Here is a 20,011-nt window from a genome sequence, read left to right as displayed (position 1 = left end):
TTTAAACACAGCTATACTAACTGCACTAACCACATCCTCTGGCAACAAATTCCAGAGTTTAATTGAGTGAAAAAGAACTTTCTCCGATTCATTTTAAATGTGCCACATGCTAACTTCATGGAGTGCCCCCTAGTTTTTCTATTATCTGAAAGAGTAAATAACTGATTCACATCTATCCGTTCTAGACCTCTCATGATTTTAAACACCTCTATCATATTCCCCTTCAGGCATCTCTTCTCCAAGCTGAAAAGTCCTAACCTCTTTAGTCTTTCCTCATAGGGGAGCTGTTCCATTCCCCTTATCGTTTTGGTCGCCCTTCTCTGTACCTTCTCCATCGCAATTATTTCTTTTTTGAGATGCGGCGACCAGAATTGCACACAGTATTCAAGGTGTGGTCTCAAAATGGAGCAATACAGAGGCATTATGACATTTTCCGTTTTATTCACCATTCCCTTTCTAATAATTCCCAACATTGTTTGCTTTTTTGACTGCTGCAGCACACTGAACCGACGATTTCAATGTGTTATCTACTATGACGCCTAGATCTCTTTCTTGGGTGGTAGCACCTAATATGGAACCTAACATTGTGTAACTATAGCATGGGTTATTTTTCCCTATATACATCACCTTGCACTTATCCACATGAAATTTCATCTGCCATTTTGATGCCCAAATTTCCAGTCTCACAAGGTCTTCCTGCAATTTATCACAATCTGCTTGTGATTTAACTACTCTGAACAATTTTGTATCATCTGCAAATTTGATTACCTCACTCTTATTAACGGAAAAATCAAGCTTGCTTACTGTAAACGGTGTTTTCCATAGATAGGATCAATTAGCCATGGAATACCCGCCTGCCTCCTTGGAGAGTTGACTACATAGCTAGATTCCTCTCTGAATACTGCCTGAGGTGGCTTATGAGGCAACGCCCATTCAAGAACTCCCGCACATGCTCAGTAGAGCTATAAGCTCTACAATCTTGGAGAGACAAGTCACCCACATGTAATGGTTAATTCATCCTGCTATCTGTGTAAAACATTGTTTATGTTAAACAAACTTGCTTTACAGTATTTTTAACAAGAACACTTAAACTTAAAGATTACAGCAGGGCTTCCCAAACCTGTCCCGGGGACCCCACAGCCACTTGAGTTTTCAGGATATCCACAATGAATATGCATAAGATAAATTTGCATATACTGAGTCTCCATGGTATGCAAATGTATCTCATGTATATTCATTGTGGATATCCTGAAAACCTGACTGGCTGTAGGTTCCCCAGGACAGGTTTGGGAAGCCCTTGATTACAGATTAATTTTCATTTGAAATGCACATTTCAGTGTAGAGCATCTTTTTTTCTTTAGGATATATTTATTTTATCTAATTTCTATACAGTTTATCAAAATTCTAAAGGCTTACATTTCTCTTATCAAGAACAGTACAAATTGAGCCCATGTAAGGCTCAATTTAGCCTCTGTTCTAGAGCCAAATGGAACTTAGAAAACGTTTAGTATTGGCTGTCACTACAAAGCAGGCTTGGCAATGCAGATTTTTTTCTCATATTAGTCCTTGAAAATAAGATAGTCGCCTTCTCTTTCTAAAGAAGATTCAGATTAACTGTAAAAGTAGGTAGTCTGTGTTTCTGTGACTTCATAAAAGAGCTGGAATGGATTACTGCTATGCAATGGAAGTTTTAAAGTTTTCCATTCAGAAATCTACCACACACTTTCAGTTGTGGCTTTTGCAGCAACAGTAGAGATTGCTTTGCATTGGAACGAGCAGGTCATATATCACTATGTAAAATGTATTTATTTATTTTATTTAACGTGTTTTGTATACCGTCATTCGGTTTCGCCATCAGAACGGTTTACAGAATCGTGAGACAAGGTTAGATAAACATCATCGCAGCAACTTATCATGCATATGTGCTGCGATTTTGGGATATCAGTGTTAATTATATAAAATTAGTACTTATACTTATATATTATTATATATATATATATATATATATATATATATGAAAGATTATTATATACAAACTGTTACATATAGTAATTGGGTTAGTAAGTGAAGGAGAAAAGAATGTGGATCAGTAACAGCGGGGGTTTAACAGTTCTGAGTTTGACAGTTCTGAGTTTACATTGGAGGATGCAATATATACTATGTGAGGCCATTTGCACATCGTTTTATGTAATCTTATGCTAAGAGTTTCTTAGTAAATCTTCTTGGTATGACTGCATGTGTACTTGGTAGCCTGGTTGGTTGAGTGATTGGTTGGTTGTAGTTCCTGTAGTAGCTACTCATAACTACAGACCTTGAAAACATTCATTTTTTTTTTTAGTACAGGAACCATTTGTGATTTCTAACATTTAAAACTTTCATAAGTGCAATAAGATTTTTAAAATATAGCAGTTAATCCTAAACTTTTATCTAATACACCTACAATACTTCTCATAAGATCATAAGAAATATGCTCTGTCAGACCAACGGTACATTGAGCCCAGCATCCTGTCTTCAACATTGGCCAGTCCAGGTCACTTGGAAATACCTAGGAGCTCCTAATCGGGAGATCCATTCCATGTTGCTTATTCACACATGAAAGAGTGGCAGTCTTGTAGCTCTGCCTGGCTAATAATTGTTAATGGACTTGTGCAAACATTTTTTAAATCTGCCTGGACCATATCCTCTAGCAATAAATTCCACAGTTAGTGTTGACTTAAAAAAAAAAATACTTACATTTTATTTTAAAACTGCTACCAGTTAGTTTCAAGGGGTGTCTCCTAGCCATAGTACCATTTGAAAGGGTAAATAACTGTTATTACATGGCTCCACACCACTTATGATTTTATAAACCCCTATCATATCCCCTCTTGTCAACTTTTCCCCAAGCTGAAGATCCCTATTATGTCTTCATAAGGGAGCATTTCATTCCTTCTGTCATTTTTGTTGCCCCTTTCTGTACATAAGACATGCCAGACTAGGTCAGACCAAAGGTCCAAGCCCAGCATACTGTTTCCAACAGTGGCTAATCCAAGTCACAAGTACCTGGCAAGTTACCAAACATTATATAGAACCACAGATGCTATTCCTTATTGATTAATAGTTTAGGGACTTCTCCTCTAGGAGCCTAGCCAAATCTTTTTTAAACTAGTTATACTAACTGCCGTACCACATCCTCTGGCAATGAATTCCAGAGCTTGATTATGCATTGAGTGAAAAAGAATTTTCTCCAATTTGTTTTAAATGAGCTACTTGCTAACTTCATGGAATGCCCCCTAATCCTTTTATAGTCTGAGAGTAAATAACCAATTTACATTTACCTGTTAAAGTCCTTTTTCTAGTTCTGCTATATCTTTTTTCAGATGGGGGCCAGCAGAACTGCACATAATATTCTGTGTGAAATAAACCATATTTATACAGAGGCATTATGATCTGTGTATTTTTTTTTTTATTTTTAGAATTCAGAAATTATAATATAAGCATTTAAGACCAAGGAATTAAACCAAAGTAATGAACATTGACACCCAAGAAACAAAAAAACCCATAGTTAAACATACTTGAAAAATTAGTCCATCATAACAGGGAAGAATCTACAAGTTAGAATATTAAAAAAAAAATCCAGCAGAAATAAGCAGCTAGTTACAAATGTGATAAACTTTGTTATTAGGTCATAGCAGCTTCTCCAGAAGTACTGTCTTTCCTGCAAGATGGGACTAAGAGGGAAGCCTACAGCAATCTTTCCAGACCAAAAAGCAGATATTGAGGTGGATCAAAGAAGACCTATTTCACTCCCTGAAACCCGATGACACATTTGCATGGATATCCTAGCACAAAAGTAGCACCCATATGTAGCAGTTTAAATCTAAGTATCAGACATTGCATCCTTTTTTTTTTTTCATGCAACACACACATATTTTAAATCTTAAAATAAAATGATACTTGGAAAAAAAAAGTCTAAGTAAAATTTCTACATCTGTGTCGAATGCCAACTGGACTAATAAGGTTGCAGTTATAGGAGCCTTCAGACCTTTTCAAAGATTTGAGAAATATCTGAACTCTCATGATATTCTGTTTTCCTTTCCAAATAATTCCTAACTTTCTGTTTACCTTTTTTTTTTTTTTTTTATACTGCTGCTGCACATTAAGCTGAGGATTTCAGTGTATTTTCAAGGTACTTTTCCTGAGTGATATAGTTGGGATTGTTTTTCCATATGTGCATCACCTTGTATTTGTCTACACTGAATTTCATCAGCCATTTTAGATACTCAGTTCCCCAGCCTGGCAAGGAGGTCCTGCAATTCTTTGTAATCATCTTATGTTTTAACTACTTTGAATAATTTTGTGTCATCTGCAGATTTGATCATCTCACTCATTGCTTCCTTTTTCAGATCATTTATGAATGTTAAACAGCACCAGTCCCAGTACAGATCTCTGGGACACACCACTATTTACTAATCTCCATTGGGAAAATTGTCTATTTAGTCGTCCCCTGTTTCCTAACTTTTAAGCAGTTATCAATCCACAATATATTTATCTTCTATTCCACTACCTTTTAATTTCCTGAAGAAACTCTGAGAGCCTTTAGAATAGATCACATTATGTCACAGCCTTATACATGTGTTTTACACCTTCAAAGACTTCTAATAGAAGGCATGACTTCCTTTTCTAATTACATGCTGGCTCTTCTCTATTAAGTCATGTTTATCCATATGTCTAATAATTTTTTCCTAACTTGCTTTCTTTTTGACATTTTGTCATTTTGGAGTTATGGCAGTGAACAAATTGGTGTTACATTCTAAAGGTGACTATGTTCTGCTCTGATTATTCTTGCTTGTGCTGCTGATAAATCCAAAGTATGATAAAATCATAAACAAGTCACCTCACTTGAGCGTTTGCAAAGTATGGTGTACACATTGAACAAAATAAATTCACATTTAGCTGTGTGGTCCTGAAATTTTCCTGAACTCATTGGTTAAATTTGCAATGTTGGTGATATAACTGTGGATTGCTCAAGAAACCCACAGCTACTCTTTAGACCAGGGGTCGGGAACCCATGGCTCGCGAGCCAGATATGGCTCTTTTGATGGCTGCATCTGGCTCGCAGACAAATCTACTTCCAGTCCCCCGCTGACCCAGCTGCTCCCCGGTCCTCCTCCGCCCGGGCTTAAAATGCTGTCAGCCCGGGCGGAACGCGGCAGAATAGCTGGAGTCGGTGGCACTGGCATGCTCTCTTCTTCCCGCCCCCCTGTGGCCCGGAAGAGGAAGCGGCAGAATAGCTGGAGTCGGCGGCACCGGCATGCTCTTTTCTTCCCGCCCCCCCCCCCCCCCCCCCCCTGCGGCCCGGAAGAGGAAGTGGTGAGCATCGGGTGCGTGCGCGGGAAGAAGAGACCACGCTAGTGTGGTCAGCGTCGGTCCGACGAAAAGAAGACTGTGCAGCGCGGCTTGGAGGAAAATAAAGAAGAGCTTCAACCGCAGCCGATGGGACTCCTCCTCTGTGAGGGCTGAAAATGAAGGAGGTTAACGTTGGGAGGAGGCTGCTGCTGCTGTGAGTTCCCGGGGTGGGGGAGAGAGAGTGAATGAGCGAGCAAGCATGTGTGTTTGAGATCCTGTGTGTGTGAGTGAGAGATTGCATGTATGTGAATGATTGAGAGCCTGTATATGTGAAAGAGAGTATGTCTGTGATTGAGAGCCTGCCTGTGAGAGAGAGAGCATGAATGTAAGTTTACGATTGGGAACCTGTATGTGTAAGTTTGTGATTGAAAACTGTTTGTGAGAAAGAGTATGTGTGTATGACTGAGATCCTTTGTGTGTGAGAGAGATCATGTGTATGTATGATTAAGAGCCTGTGTGTATAAGTAAGAGAGAGCATGTGTGTCTGTGTGTGATTGAGAGCTGGTTTAGGTGATGGAGCATGTGAGTATGTGATTGAGAGCCTGTGTGTAAATGAGAGAAAGAGAGGACATGTTTGTAAGCATGTGAATGAGAGTCTGTGTGTGAGAGAAAAAGACAGCATGTATTTATGTGATTGAAAGCCTGTGTGTGTGTGTAAGCGTGAAAAGATAGACAGCATGTGTGTAAATGTGTAATTAAGAGCCTATATAAGTGAGAGAGAAAAAGCATGTGTATATGTGAGTGACTGAGAGCATGTGTGTATAGGTGTGTAATTGAGAGCCAGTGTGAGAGAGAGCGCTGGTATGTGACAGAGAGGAGAAAGTTCCAAGCAAACCACCCCTCCTCCTGCTAATTCAGAACAATCTCAGGACACCTGGATATCAAACGTTCCCAGGTATGCATAGCAAAAAATCTTTTGTATCCTTATTATTTTTCATTACTGGGTCTTTGTGTCTGCTATTTTGAAATATTTTGTTGGTATCTGGAAATTTTTTATGAGTTTTTAATTATTGGATATTCCACTCATCAGCTGTTTCGAAATATGTTCTTTTTGTTAGTACAGTTTTACTGCTGATGATTTTATATTTCTTGATTTGTTTTATAAGGATGGGTGATGTTTCTTTTTTCCTTTGTTACACTGCATACAGAGACTCTGGCTTGTTGCAGTTTCCAATTCAGTTTTTTCTGCATGCTTCTAGTTATGCGTTTTGGTCTCTTTATTCTATGTTAGGTGAGGGTCAGCATGTGATTCAGGTGAGGTTTTCTGCTGGTGTGTAGTTTCTGTGTAGGACTCTATAGCAGCCTGACTTGGTCCGTTTTCCTAATAGGAGATGTATTGGTGTCTTAAGGCCTGGTGTAATATTTTCAGAGACTTATTGTACTTTAAAAGGGTGATCTTACATAAAATGCACACATTTACTTGTATTTAGTTTTAAACATATTGTATGGCTCTCATGGAATTACATTTTAAAATATGTGGCGTTCATGGCTCTCTCAGCCAAAAAGGTTCCTGACCCCTGCTTTAGACCTTTACTGAAAAACTGTATGGTGCAGCTATTTTTCTAGAAATTAGAAAGAAAAAGGTATATACTGGCATGCTGTGAGTTTAGATCTAAACTCTCTAATCTGTGATATAATTTGCAGCACAGGCAGAATTGAGAAGCAGTTATATATTGGTTGCTGCTTGCACATTTTGGTGCTTAATTTCTATGTAGAATTTCCATGCATAACACTACAGCATATATAGATTTAATTGCAAACCATAATTAAAGAGAGCACAGGTAATTATTAAAATAATTGTCAAACTACTGACTAATATAAATATAAATTATATCATAAACATTCCCTGTACATACCCAGATCAGTCCAGACTCCTGGGTTTTGCCTCCTGGCAGATGGAGACAGACAGTTTCACTGACACTGACACATAACCTGGTGTGCCACCTGCAGCCCCTCAGTATTTCTCTGTCTCCAGCAGATGGAAGGGATGCAAAACCTTCAGTCTGGAAACTAGGTTTAAAAAAAAAAAAAAAAAGAATAGTTTTCTGGGAGATTTCCTCCCAGGAGGTTGGCAGATCCTACTGGGGCCATCCCACCTGGTTCTTAAGTGGACGAGCATGGGGTTGGGGACCTTTATATTGCTTGGTCCTTCGCCAGTTCCGTCTTCCCCAGGAGGACTTGCAGAGTCTGCTGCCACTTTTCTTCTAAAAGGGAAGTAGTTTTGTATATTTCTGTAAAGTTAAAAAAAAAAAAATTGCTTTATTTTTTTTCTACCGGTCAACTCGTTGTGAGAGTGGAGCTGAAGCCCGGCAGGGGCTTACTGCAGTGGCTCTGGCGGCTTAGAATCCTCTGGCGATTGACTGCACTCACGGTCCGGGCAGGCTGAGAGCATGTCATGCAGCAGCAAATGCAGTGATGCACATGCAGCTCTCTCATGCCAGCTTTTGTTCTCACTGCTTCTCTGAGGGAGAGGGCAGCACGAGGATGACCATGGCGGTGTCAAAGGCAGGACAGGCCTGGGAGGCGCTCTGGTGCATCGGGTGAAGCAGTGGGCTCCTTCCTGAATAGCGTGGGAATGGCGGCCTTTTTGTCTTCACTTGCTGCTGCTTCAGAGGCTGGGGGGGGGGGATCTCCCTTCACTGCTGTCCCAGCAGTTCAGAGCCCCGTGGAGGGCTGAGGAGCCTAAGGAATTCAAATCGGATGAGAACAAGGACCTCCTGGGGGAGGAGTCTGATGATTCTGCAACCTTCTCTTCGGATTTCGTCCTGTTGTTGCACAAGGCCTTTTTGGCCAGGAAAGACGCCGGGCAGCTTGGTTCCAAGCAGGAGGGGTTGTAGGTCCATGACACAGGAAGAAGTCCAGGGTTTCCTAGGTTACTGGGGCTACAAGGGTTCGTTGAGTCCTTGGCATGTCCACACAGTCAGATGCTGTGGGCGAACTCTGAGAATTCGGAGGACAGGGATCCGCCAGTAGAGGAACCTTCTGAGGCGGATCCTTCTTCAGCGGGACAGGATCCAGAAGAGGGGATAGGACAAGCCCCGGCTGTTGAAATGGATGATCCGAAGGTGGCTTGTCTTTTCTACAGGGAAGAGTTGGGGCCCCTGATCCCCTATGTCCTTAAGGACATAGGGGATCAGGGGCCCCATAGGGGGACATAGGGGATCAGGGGCCCCATAGGGGGACATAGGGGATCAGGGATCCGAATTGGTTTGAGGTGAGAATTTCATTTTCTTCTAAAAAGTCAGATAGTTGTCTGTTTACAACCTTCTCCATGATTTTAGCGATCATTGGGAGGTTAGCAATGGGTCTGAAGTTAGCTGGGTCAGTGGGTGGTAGGTTAGGTTTTTTGAGGAGAGGCTTAAGTATTGCAAGCTTAAATTGGTCAGGGACTTGGCCTTGAGTCAGCGAGCAATTTATGATGTCTGCTATCGGTTTGGCGATGATGTTGGGAATGGAGAGCAGCAGATTGGATGGGATGTGCTCTAGTGGGTGGGACGAGGGCTTCATCTTCTTGAGGATGTTTTCTATTTCTAAAGCGGACATCAGCTCGAGGGTGGAAAGCAAACCTGGGGATGATTTATGTTGTTGAGGGGTTGGGTGCGAGCATTGTGGGCCGGTGGTGGATGAGTAGTTTGGTTGAGGAGAGGGCCCCTTGATCAGTGCGAGGAGGGTGTCGATTTTTTTTCTCAAAGTAGACCGCCAGTTCATTGGCTTTGTTGGACGCTTGTGCGTCTGGTATGAGGGGGGTAGTTGGTTTTGTGAGGGCTGATACATAGGAAAACAGAGCTCTGGAGTCGAAGATAAAGTGGTGGATCTTTTTGGAGAAGAATTCTTTTTTGGTTCTGTTGATGAGGTTACTGTATGAATTTAGGCAGGATTTATAAACCAAGAGGGTTGTTGTGGATGGGTTTTTACGCCACCTTGAATCTGAGCTCTTGTTTGAGTGACTTCAGCTCTGGTGTAAACCAGGGTTTCCTATTATCCTTGTCTGGATGGAGAATTTTCGTGGTCATGGGGCATACTTGATCAGCCACCCTGTTGGTAATGTTGATCCACGATGTAGTGGCAGTGTTGATGTCCGAGAGGTTTAGTTGAACTAGTTCTTTGGATAGATGCGAACTGAGGAGTTCTCCGGTGCAAGGTTTTCTGATAGAGACTGAGGTTACATGTGATGCTTGAGGAGGGTGTTCCATGATCTCTAGAGCCGTAGAGATGATTCGGTGGTCCGTCCAAGGGACTGGTAAGCATGTTGGATTGGTAATGGGCGAAATTCCTTCATTTATGAAAATGAGGTCTAACGTGTGACCTGCCTTGTGGGTAGGATCTTTGGCAATTTGTCTGAAACCCATGTGTCCGAGTGAGGAGAGTAGGGTTTGGCAGTTAATGGAGCGAGGTTGGACGTCCACGTGAAGGTTGAAGTCTCCCATCAGGATGGCCGGTTTTCCGGTATTAAGATGTTTGGCGACTAGTTCAATGATGGGGGATGGGTCTGCTTTGAGTATTCTTGGGGGGGGGGTGTATATTAATCTGATTAGGAGGTATTTAGATTTGAAAAAGGCAAATTCCAGGTTGGCTGATGTATTTGTGGTCTGTAGGGTCAAGCCTACACCTTTTTTGGCTGCTAGGAGCAGCCCTCCTCTTTTTTTGATCCTGGGAATAGAGATGATGTCGTAAGCCTGGGTGGGGAGCTGGTTTAGAAGTACTGTCTGTAGTTTTTAACCAGGATTCAGTGATCGCACAGATGTCTGGTTTAGTTTCGTTGAGAAAGTCGTTGAGGATGTGTGATTTTTTTGAATATGGATTGTGCATTGAATAAAGTCAATGAGAAAAGTGCCAGGCCGAGTAATTGTGTGAAGGGCGATATTGAGATGGGGGTGATCCTCTGTTGGCGATTGTGTGATTGCGAGTAGGGCTTAGGGAGTCTCCTCAGGTGGTTATAGATAATGGGAATGTTGAAGGAACGCATGATGGCTGGAACAAGCTAGGCGAGATGTGTAGATCGATTAGGGCTGGATAGGGAGGCGCTAGTGGCTATGATAGCTGGTTGAGCTCAAAAAGCTTCTCAGTTTGCTAGAGCAACCAGGAAATAGGGAAGCAGGAAATTTGGCAATAGTGGATGCTAGACAGTTGATGACCGGACTATAGGCAGAGGCTCCACCAGGGCTGCACGAAGGGGCGCACAAAACTGAACACTGAATCACTACTAGCCTCGCTTTCTGATACAATCCTCATTAATCTGGAAAAAGGTCAACCTTTCCTTCTCGCATTACTGGACCTATCCTCAGCGTTCGACACCGTGAACCATCCATGCCTCCTCCAGCGCCTAGCAGACATCGACATAACAAGTTCGGCGTTCAACTGGTTCAGATCTTTCCTTGAAAACAGGCACTACAAGGTCAGGATTAACAACCAAGAGTCACTCCCCATCAGATCAAAGCTGGGGGTACCCCAAGGTTCATCTCTTTCACCGATACTATTCAATATTTATCTCCTCCCACTCTGCCATCTACTATCCAACCTCAAGCTAACTCACTTCCTATACGCGGATGACATTCAGATCCTCATCCTGATAGTAGAATCCCTCCACAAAACTTGGTCCTACTGGAAAAGCTGCCTCACAGCAATCAACAACCTGCTCACCAGCCTAAACCTCGTGTTAAACACTAGCAAAACTGAGATCCTCATAATAGCTCCAGACAATTGCACCCTGCTCAACCCGCCCAGTTCTTCCCAACTCTCTGTCACATCGATCGACCACACTCTGCTAGTAAGAGACCTTGGCATGCTTCTTGACAACCAACTCAACTTCAGCAAGTTCGTAAACTAATCAACCAAAGAATGTTTCTTCAAATTGCAAGTCTTAAAAAAATTAAAACCACTTCTACACTTCCGCCTTGTACTACAATCTATCATTCTCCCTAAACTGGATTATTGCAACTCACTCCTCCTGGACCTGCCCGCCAGCACCATCAAACCACTTCAGATGGTCCAGAATGCGACGGCCAGAATCCTCACTAACACCAAAAAAAGGGAACACATCACCCCAATACTCCAGAACCTTCACTGGCTGCCCATAAAATTCAGGATTCACTTTAAATCCCTCATGATGATTCACAAAGCTCTTCATAACATCTCCCCCCTCAACCTAGCTTTTCAACTGCAGCAGTACATTTCTAAGAGACCGATCAGAAGTGCTTACCAGAACATGCTTCAAACACAGCCGGCTAAAACCTTACTGAGGAAACGAGCTCTATCCCCCTCTCTGGAACCAGCTCCCACCAGACCTCCGCCAAGAACCTTGCCTCTTGACATTCAAAAAGAAGCTAAAGACTTGGCTATTCACCCAAGCTTTCCCGGAGAGCTAAAACCTGAGGAAGCGATAAACGATATCTATACCACTGTACATATGTTACCTAGTTTGGTACCTTGTTTCAGTTAAGCGTGTTTATGAATGTCTCCCAAAAGTTTTTCTTGTCAAACTGTTTCAATGTATTCCACCCCTGAGGTGATTGTTTAGTTCCATGTAAACCGGTGCGATATGTATTGTATACAGGATCATCGGTATATAAAAATTAAAAATACATAAATAAGGAATTAGGGATAAAGGTTTCATGAGAGGAATCCGATCAGGAAAAGGTGGATCTGGTCATGGATGGCTTAAGAGGTCCAGCGAAGGCCTTTCCTTTCCATAAGTCAGTTAAGAAATTAGTGGTCAGGGAATGGAATGCTCCGGAGACCGGCTTGAAGGTTGGTAGAGTAATGGATAAATTCTATCCTTTGCCAGAAGACACGCTTGAGCTGTTGAGGGTTCCAAAGGTTGATGCCTCAGTGTCTGCAGTTACTAAAAAAAAACAACCATTCTGGTGGTCTGTTCTGCAGCGCTGAAGGATCTGCAGGATAGGAAGCTGGAAGTCCATCTCAAAAATATTTTTTAGGTGTCTGCCCTAGGTATAAGTGCTGCGGTGTGCAGCAGCTTTATGCTTCGGGCTGGGCTGCGATGGGTGTAGCACTTGTAGGTGGATAAAGTGATATCTGCATCAGAGGCGGACTGGCTAGATAGCCTATGGAGCAGATGCTTATATGACCTCATTAGGACTTTTTCTAGAACAATGATGTCAGTGATAACGGCCAGGCAACTTCTTTGGTTGCAAAACTGGTCAGTGGATGTTTCATCCAAGTCTCAGGAGTGTTACCTTTCAAAGGAAAGCTGCTTTTTGGAGAAGACTTTGGAGGAGCTGAGAAAATATTTGGGAGAAAATAAAGGACATAAATTGCCTGAGGATAAGCTGAAAAGGGGAAAAGTATCTCTTCCTATGTGTTCTTGATTCAGAGGGAATAGGTGTTTTCGGCAGAATAGGGCTTCAGGAGAAGCCCAGAGGCAACAGCCCTGGAACCATTCTTTTCGCAGTAGAAAGCCAAACAGAGATGTCTCTGGCCAGGGTGCTGGTGGAGCCAAGTCTGCCCAATGAAGCTAGGCTGGTCCATTCCTCACTTCCGGTTATAGGGGGGTCAGTTGACTCTTCCCCCCCCCCCCCCCCCATCCAAGGAGTGGGCCAATATCATGTTGGACCAGTGGGTCTTAAGCGTGATAAGACAAGGTTACGCTTTCATAGGCTGCTCTTGCGCTTCCTTGACAAAAAGGCGCGTGGTGCAGGAAACCATCAGCCGCCTGCAGGGGGCCATTGTTCCACACTCCGTAGAGGAACGAAGGATGGGAAGGTATTCCATTTATTTTGTGGTTTCAAAAATGGAGGGAACTTTTCGCTGATTTTGGACTTAAAGTAAACATGGCTCTCAAAGTTCCTCGTTTTCGAATGGAGGCTCTATGCTCGGTCATTGCAGCTGTGCACAAGGGAGAGTTCTTGGCTTCCCTGGATTTGACAGAGGTGTACTTACACATTGTGATCCAGCTGGACCATCAGAGATTCCTGCGGTTCATGACCCTAGGGACGCATTTTCAGTTTTGCATCCTTCCATTCGGATTGGCGAAGTCACCGAGGACTTTCACCAAGGTGTGATGGTTGTGGTGGCAATGGAAGCTCTCGGGAAGGAGAGCATCCTTGTTCACCCATATCTGGACAATTGGTTTATTCGAGCAAAGTCAGAGGCCCTATGCAGGCGGGTAATGGAGTTGGTGCTGCAGCGGTTGAGATCCCTGGATTGGGTTGTAAATCTATCAGCCATCTTTCCCCTTCTCAGGTGTTGGAGTTTCTGGGGGCACGTTTCAATACCAAGGTGGGGAAGGTGTTTCTCACCAGGGAACACATTTTCAAATTGCAGAGGCAAGTTCACAGTTTGATAGAGAAAGTGGTGCCCAGGGTCTAGGATTACTTGCAGGTTCTCAGTTCCATGGCTTCCACTTTGGAGCTAGTTCCTTGGGCGCTTGCTCATATTAGGCCTCTGCAGTCGGCGTTGCTCTCCTGATGGAACCCATTGTTTCGGCAGTTTCATCTTCTATTACCTCTTTCGGAACTAGCCCGGTCTAGTCTCTCATGGTGGCTTGGTCAGGACCAGTTGTGTCATGGAATGGAATTGAAGGTTCCAGAGTGGATAGTTGTTGCCACCAATGCCAGTCTCTTTGGATGGGGAGCTTTATGCCAAGCTCGATCAGCACAGGGCCAGTGGTCAGCAGAGGAAGCATTGTGGTCTATCACTTACTTACTTACTTATTTATTTATTTATTTATTTGAATCTTTTCTATACCGTCGTTAGGAAGGATCCGTCACAACTGTTTACAATAAGGCACATAAAATAAGGATGCTGAGATACATTAATTTACACGCGTGCCATAATGATTCGGTACATAGGTTTCTCAATGATATAATTGGGGTGTGATACAATACTGTCCAGGAACTATCAGTTTAAAAACAAATCTATTTTTATAAGTTTCAACTTCTCATCTTGTGAAGAACTTAAAGACGAGAGTGGTTCGGTTTGCGTTGCGTGCCTTTTTACCCTTCTTGTGCGGGCAGGCAGTAAGCATCTTGTCAGACAATGCGACTATGGTGGCTTACATCAAACAATAGGGTGGTACCAAAAGTCAAGCGGTGGCTCAGGAAGCCCAGGGATTTATTTGCTGGGCAGAGCAGCATCTGGCAGTATTAGCAGCTTCTCACATGGCTGGGTAGACACTACAAGTGGATTTTCTCAGTTGACAGCTGGATCCTGGAGAATGGGAGTTGTTGGAAGAAGTAATGCATCTCACCATTGCAGATGCGGCAGACCCCACATGGACTTAATGGCAACTCAGTGAAATGCCAAGGCCTGCACTTCTTCAGTCACAGAAGGGAATGCAGAGCAGAAGGGGTTGATGCCTTGAGTCTTCCTTGGCCATGGGGTATTCTGTACGTGTTTCCGCCATGGCTGCTGGTGGACAAAATATTGTGGCGAGCAGAGATTCATCTGAGAAACGTGATTCTAGTGGAAGCGGAATGGTCTCAATGGCCATGGCTTGCAGATCTAAACAGTCTAGCAGTGGACGAGCCATTGTGACTCATCTACCAAAGCTTCTGCACCAAGGAACCATATTTTCAGATCGGGCGGCTCGCTTCTCTCTCATGACTTGGCTTTTGGAGGAAATACAGGAGAAAAGATATTCCAAGGATATCATTTCCACTCTGTTGCAAGCTAGAAAGAGTTCCACCTCCTCGGCGTATGTGAGGGGCGGGAGAGTTTTTGAGGTTTGAAGCGCGGAGCAGGGGGTTGAACCGAGTATCCGTAGTGCATATTCTGGTGAAGGGGGCTAGCCTTTAACTCCCTCAGAGTTCAGGTGGTGGCTTTGGTCTGTCTTCGACGCAAAGTGCAGGGAGTGGCTCTAGCTGCACATCCAGATGTGGTATGTTTTCTCTGAGGGGCAAAACATTTGTGTCCTCTGGTATGGAAGTTGTGTCCCTGCTGGAGCCTTAACTTAGTCCTTAAGGGCATGTGAGCGGCTCCTTTCGAGCCTCTTAGAAGGGCAACTTTGAAGGATCTTACCTTGAAGGTTGTGTTCCTGGTGGCAATTTGTTCCACTAGAAGGATTTCAGAGCTTCAGGCTTTGTCATGTAGGGATCCTTTTTTTGAAGATTATGGATTCTGGAGTCTTGCTGCAGCGGTTCCTTCCTTCCAAAAGTTGTCGTCTTTCCACTTAAGTCATTTGGTAGAGCTTCTGGCCTTTCCAAATTTGGATGCTACAGTGCCTCACACGAGGGAGTTGCGACTCTTGGATGTAAAGCAGACATTATTCTGGTATCTTAAGGTCACTAATAGCTTTTGGTTGTTGGACCATCTTTTTGTGCTGTGGAGTGATGCAAAAAAGGGTCATAAAGCTTCAAAATCCACCATAGCGCGGTGGCTGAAGGAAACCATAGGTTTGGCGTACATCTGTCAGGGTTGTCCTATCTCCGAGAGTTTAAGGCTCATTCTACTTGTTCTCAGGCGGCAACCTGGGCTGAATGTCAACAGGTATTTCCACAAGAGATTTGTCAGGCGGCTTCTTGGAAATCGTTGCACACTTTCGTCAGGCATTATCATTTGGATGTCCAGGCCCTGGAGGACATGGGCTTTGGTGAAAGTGTACTTTGAGTGGGATTTTCACAGTCCCAGCTGTTTAGGGAAGTTTGGGTACATCCCAGGAGTCTGGATTGATCTGGGTATGTACAGGGAAAGGAAAATCGGTTCTTACCTGCTAAATTTTGTTCCTGTAGTACCACAGATCAGTCCAGAGTCCTGCCCAGTTGATGTGGGGAGAATTGGAGAGTCTGTTCAATCTATTATTGTAATTAGTCTGAAGAATGTTACAGGTTTTGTTTAGTTCCTCACGTTTTTAAGGTTGGAAAGATTTATCCATTATAAGTTTCCACTTCCTACTGCTCATTCAGGGGGATGTGAGCATGTTATTTGTGGTTGTGTTTGTTAGTACTTGCAAATACTGAGGGACTGCAGGTGGCATACCAGCTTATGTGACAGAGTCAGTGAAAATTTCTCTGTCTCCATCTGCTGGGAAGAGGCAAAACCCAGGAGTCTGGACTGATCTGTGGTACTACAGTAATGAAAATTAGCAGGTAAGAACCAATTTTCCTTTATTATATCCTGAAAATATTAAGAGGATCATTTATCTCATTTGGTATTAAAATGTCTAAACAAAGAATCCATGTAGACATTTTTTTTTAACTCAACAATCTTAGTCAAATCTCTTTCTCATGTATCTCAGTTTTTTTCAATAGCAAAATAAATTGTGTGCTCCCAGAACATTCAAAGTATTTAGAAATGCTTCATGCTTTATTGCAATCCATCATTAAACTGAATACATCGCTTCAACAAGCATACTGCATATCTTTCATATCTAGAGCCGTACTGTATAGCAAACTACATCCTGTTGCAATTAATCTATTAATTATGTAGCTGTATCTCCTAAGCAAAATTCTAAAAATGATATAGCATTGATTGAACACGTAGGTCAGTAAGTATTAAATTATTTGTAAAATGAGTCTTATGTTTGCACTACTTATAAGTCATCAAATTTTAACCAAAAAAACTGATAGGTGCTTGGGGTTATTTTCCTCCTCTATCGCCAAGTTGTTTCCATTTTTTTCTCTTTGTATGTGCTTTTTGTATTCTAAGCAAACCCCTTCCAAGTGATGTCATCAGCAAACCCCTTCCAAGTGATGTCATCAGAAAGAAAGCTAATGCTGAGAGGCAGGAACAAAATTTAAAGGGGTTGATGTCTGTCCAACCTTTGTGCCAGGGTTGTCTGATGGAATCCTTGGGAAATAGAATATAAAGTATATCATGAGTCTTTAGTTGTATGAGCTTCCTGGCAGCCTGCTAGGCAAATCATATCTTCAGAGATTTGGCTCTGGGCCCGTAATGCTAAATTCATAAATATGATAGCTTTTTGTCACTTTGTGTATCATCATTTCTTTTAACATCTTTCAGCCTCACAAAAGAGAACTTCATGAAAGAACTGGACCTCAGTGGGTCAGAGAGGTGAATTGGGTTGAAAAGAGAATTGCTAGAACACATTGGAAGATGTAATAGGCCACTTCTTTAATCTATTGAAAGAGATTTTCTCCCTCTCTGTCAGCCTAGAAATCACAAGTCATTTCATGATCATTGTCTCTCATAATTTACATTTGCAAATAGAACAGTATAAGGTCAGCCGATACTAAACTATACTTGCATCATATTTTGCTGGTGTTTGGTCACCAGTATCACAGAGAACAGTGTTACTTGTTTGCCCGAGACAACAGAAGTAAGGTCTGTATTTTTGTATGGTATGTTGTTGTTGTTTTTTTTTCCCCTGAGGTACTTTATCTGCTGAGAGAAAAAGTACTTGCCTTTCACTCAGTCATCAGTCTCCTGCCTTTTCCTCAGGACTCGACCACGGTGGCAGGCAATTATCTTATGATAATACGTGTCCACATTGCAAAGATGTTTCTACAAAAGCAAAGTGCCTCCTACCACAGGGCATTTGTTTAGTTGAAAATTAATCTACTCCAATTACTACAAACACAGAATTCTCTGTTCTAGCCTGATTTATTTATTTTTTTAAGAAAACTGTACCTTTATTTGTACTATACAGAATTTCAAAGTACATATTACAAATGCAGTATTTACTCTCTGCCAAATACAAAATTGACTTCAGTCATTATTTTGGAAACTGCAGCTTCCCTGGAACTCTCTATAGCCTTTGGAACAATGCTATAAATTGCCTCATTTGGAATGGGATCTGATTGGTTCCTGTGGTGTGATGCCACTTGAGACTTTATAGTGAATGTGGAATGATCGGGTCCAGTAAGTGTAATATAATTTGCAACTCTTGTTGATGTGCCTGCCCTGGAGAATTCAGGAGAATTTTCATTAAGGCCACTTAAAACATTTTTAAATAATGGTTTAGAATTCCAGTTTTGCTGAGATGCCAAGATTCAGGGGGTGGGGGAAGGTAGAGGGTGTTTTAAGCACCAACATTCCCACCCACATGGTTAAATAGCTTAAAAGGAGTAACTGGGCAGAAAGCACACTGGTTAAGGAAAATCAAAATTGTATTGTGTGTATCTTTTCAGATACTGGAGCTTATAAAGCAAGTGATGACTTGGTAGCAAAAGAAGATGGTATGTATTTTATTTATACATTTATATTGATACAGTTCTTTTTGCTTTGATGAGGAGAGTTGATAAATTATTTTTCAACACTGTTACTAGACTTATTAGAAGTTTATCCCATAAAATATTGAAATGTCTTCCATTTGCGTTAGTATGTCTAAAAACTCTGCAAAGGAGGGAATGCTGAAAGCTGTATGTACCTTGTGACAACAGCAAGTTTTATTAGCCCTGCAAATTACCTCGAAACAAGGAAAACGGTGCTGGAAGGCATACTGAGACAGCTCTCTGGTGCTTTGGGTTCAAATGTCAAGTTAGGTTTTAGGTCAGATTCATTCTGCGGCTTGACTCCAGTCTCTTGTGGTCAGTTCTTTCCATAATACTAAACCTAATTGGCACAGTTATTGATCTTGGGTCAGCAAAAAAATGGATAGTGCATATCATGATTGAAGGCCATTGGCTGATTGATGTGTGGGAAGCTTATATAATGTAAGACTGCACTGTACCTCATACTTATTAGTGCTGTTAGCCCCTAGTTTTAGCATGATGTTTCTGCTGCTTACACTAGATCTTGGAAGCTAAGAAGGGCCCAGTGTTATCCATTTTCTAAAATAATGCCTCCAAGATACATCAAGAAGGTAGTATTAAAAAACAATTTACTCAGGTAAATGTGTGTGTACCTGTGTAACAATGTAGTCTGAAAATTGCACCCCCACCACATGTGCGTACTTTTACTTGCATGAAAAACTGGGTGGAGTTAGTTCAGGGGAGTATGTGTGAGATTTAATTTTCAAATCCCTGTGCAGACTTTGACACATATTTTCCACCTGCTTTTTAAGAAGGTGTAAAGCAGACAGGTTCAGGAATACCCATGATTTGTGGTCACCTGGGGAGTTTCCTTTTGAGATTTGCATGCAGGCATGCAAACTATTGTTTTCTTTGTGCATTGGAAGGCATTGCTGGTGTCTAAATAAGAAGGCATTCATCTCATTGGTCTTATACAGATCCACTACCACAGCTTGCTGTTTGTGGTGGTTATGCTAGTAAACTTGTCCTTTTATGAATAAAGCTTTTAACCAAAATCTTGTCTAAATTGTAATCTTGAAAGAATTTTTGCAAGAAAATGAGTGGTAATACTGACGTCATTTTACCAGTTTCTACAGTGTACCATGCTCAAATTCCATTTGTAAGAAAAATTTAAATTGAAGCAACAGCTTAGTTTTCTTATCTGTTATATGTATTTTTTATTAAATAATGGGATACTTTTCAGCTTTAGATTTTCTACAGCAATTCGGTGCATTGTCTTCTGCAAGAAGAAATCCTATAGGTGCTAGTGCAACTGGGACACAATCTTCACCGCTGTGTTTTTTTGGTGCATCTCCAATTAAAGAAGAGGATGAAAATCAAGATACGAATGCTAAGACTCAGAAAACCTATCCTGGAAAGCAAGAACCTAGAGAACCAATAAAGCAGGTAGACTGCAGTATATTTACTCTTTTATACAGGTGTCTTATCAAATTTCTGCTTTGAGGGAGTTTGCTCGC

The 20,011-nt window shown here is 42.0% G+C and overlaps 1 protein-coding gene across 4 annotated transcripts in view; it reads left to right on the top strand.

The window, feature by feature from the left end:
* Positions 1 to 20,011, top strand: part of NEDD1 (NEDD1 gamma-tubulin ring complex targeting factor) — a 123,135-nt gene that overhangs the window by 55,762 nt on the left and 47,362 nt on the right. For all 4 annotated transcript variants that reach the window (XM_029601551.1, XM_029601555.1, XM_029601552.1 and 1 more), the window contains exons 10-11: positions 18,432 to 18,479; positions 19,738 to 19,940. In XM_029601551.1, the coding sequence (XP_029457411.1) occupies positions 18,432 to 18,479; positions 19,738 to 19,940 (251 nt within the window). The remainder of the gene's footprint in view (positions 1 to 18,431; positions 18,480 to 19,737; positions 19,941 to 20,011) is intronic.

Source organism: Rhinatrema bivittatum, chromosome 4 (genome assembly GCF_901001135.1).
Source record: "Rhinatrema bivittatum chromosome 4, aRhiBiv1.1, whole genome shotgun sequence".
NCBI lineage: Eukaryota > Metazoa > Chordata > Amphibia > Gymnophiona > Rhinatrematidae > Rhinatrema > Rhinatrema bivittatum.
Note: the sequence above shows the minus strand (reverse complement) of the source record. Positions and strands in the feature narration are given on the sequence as shown.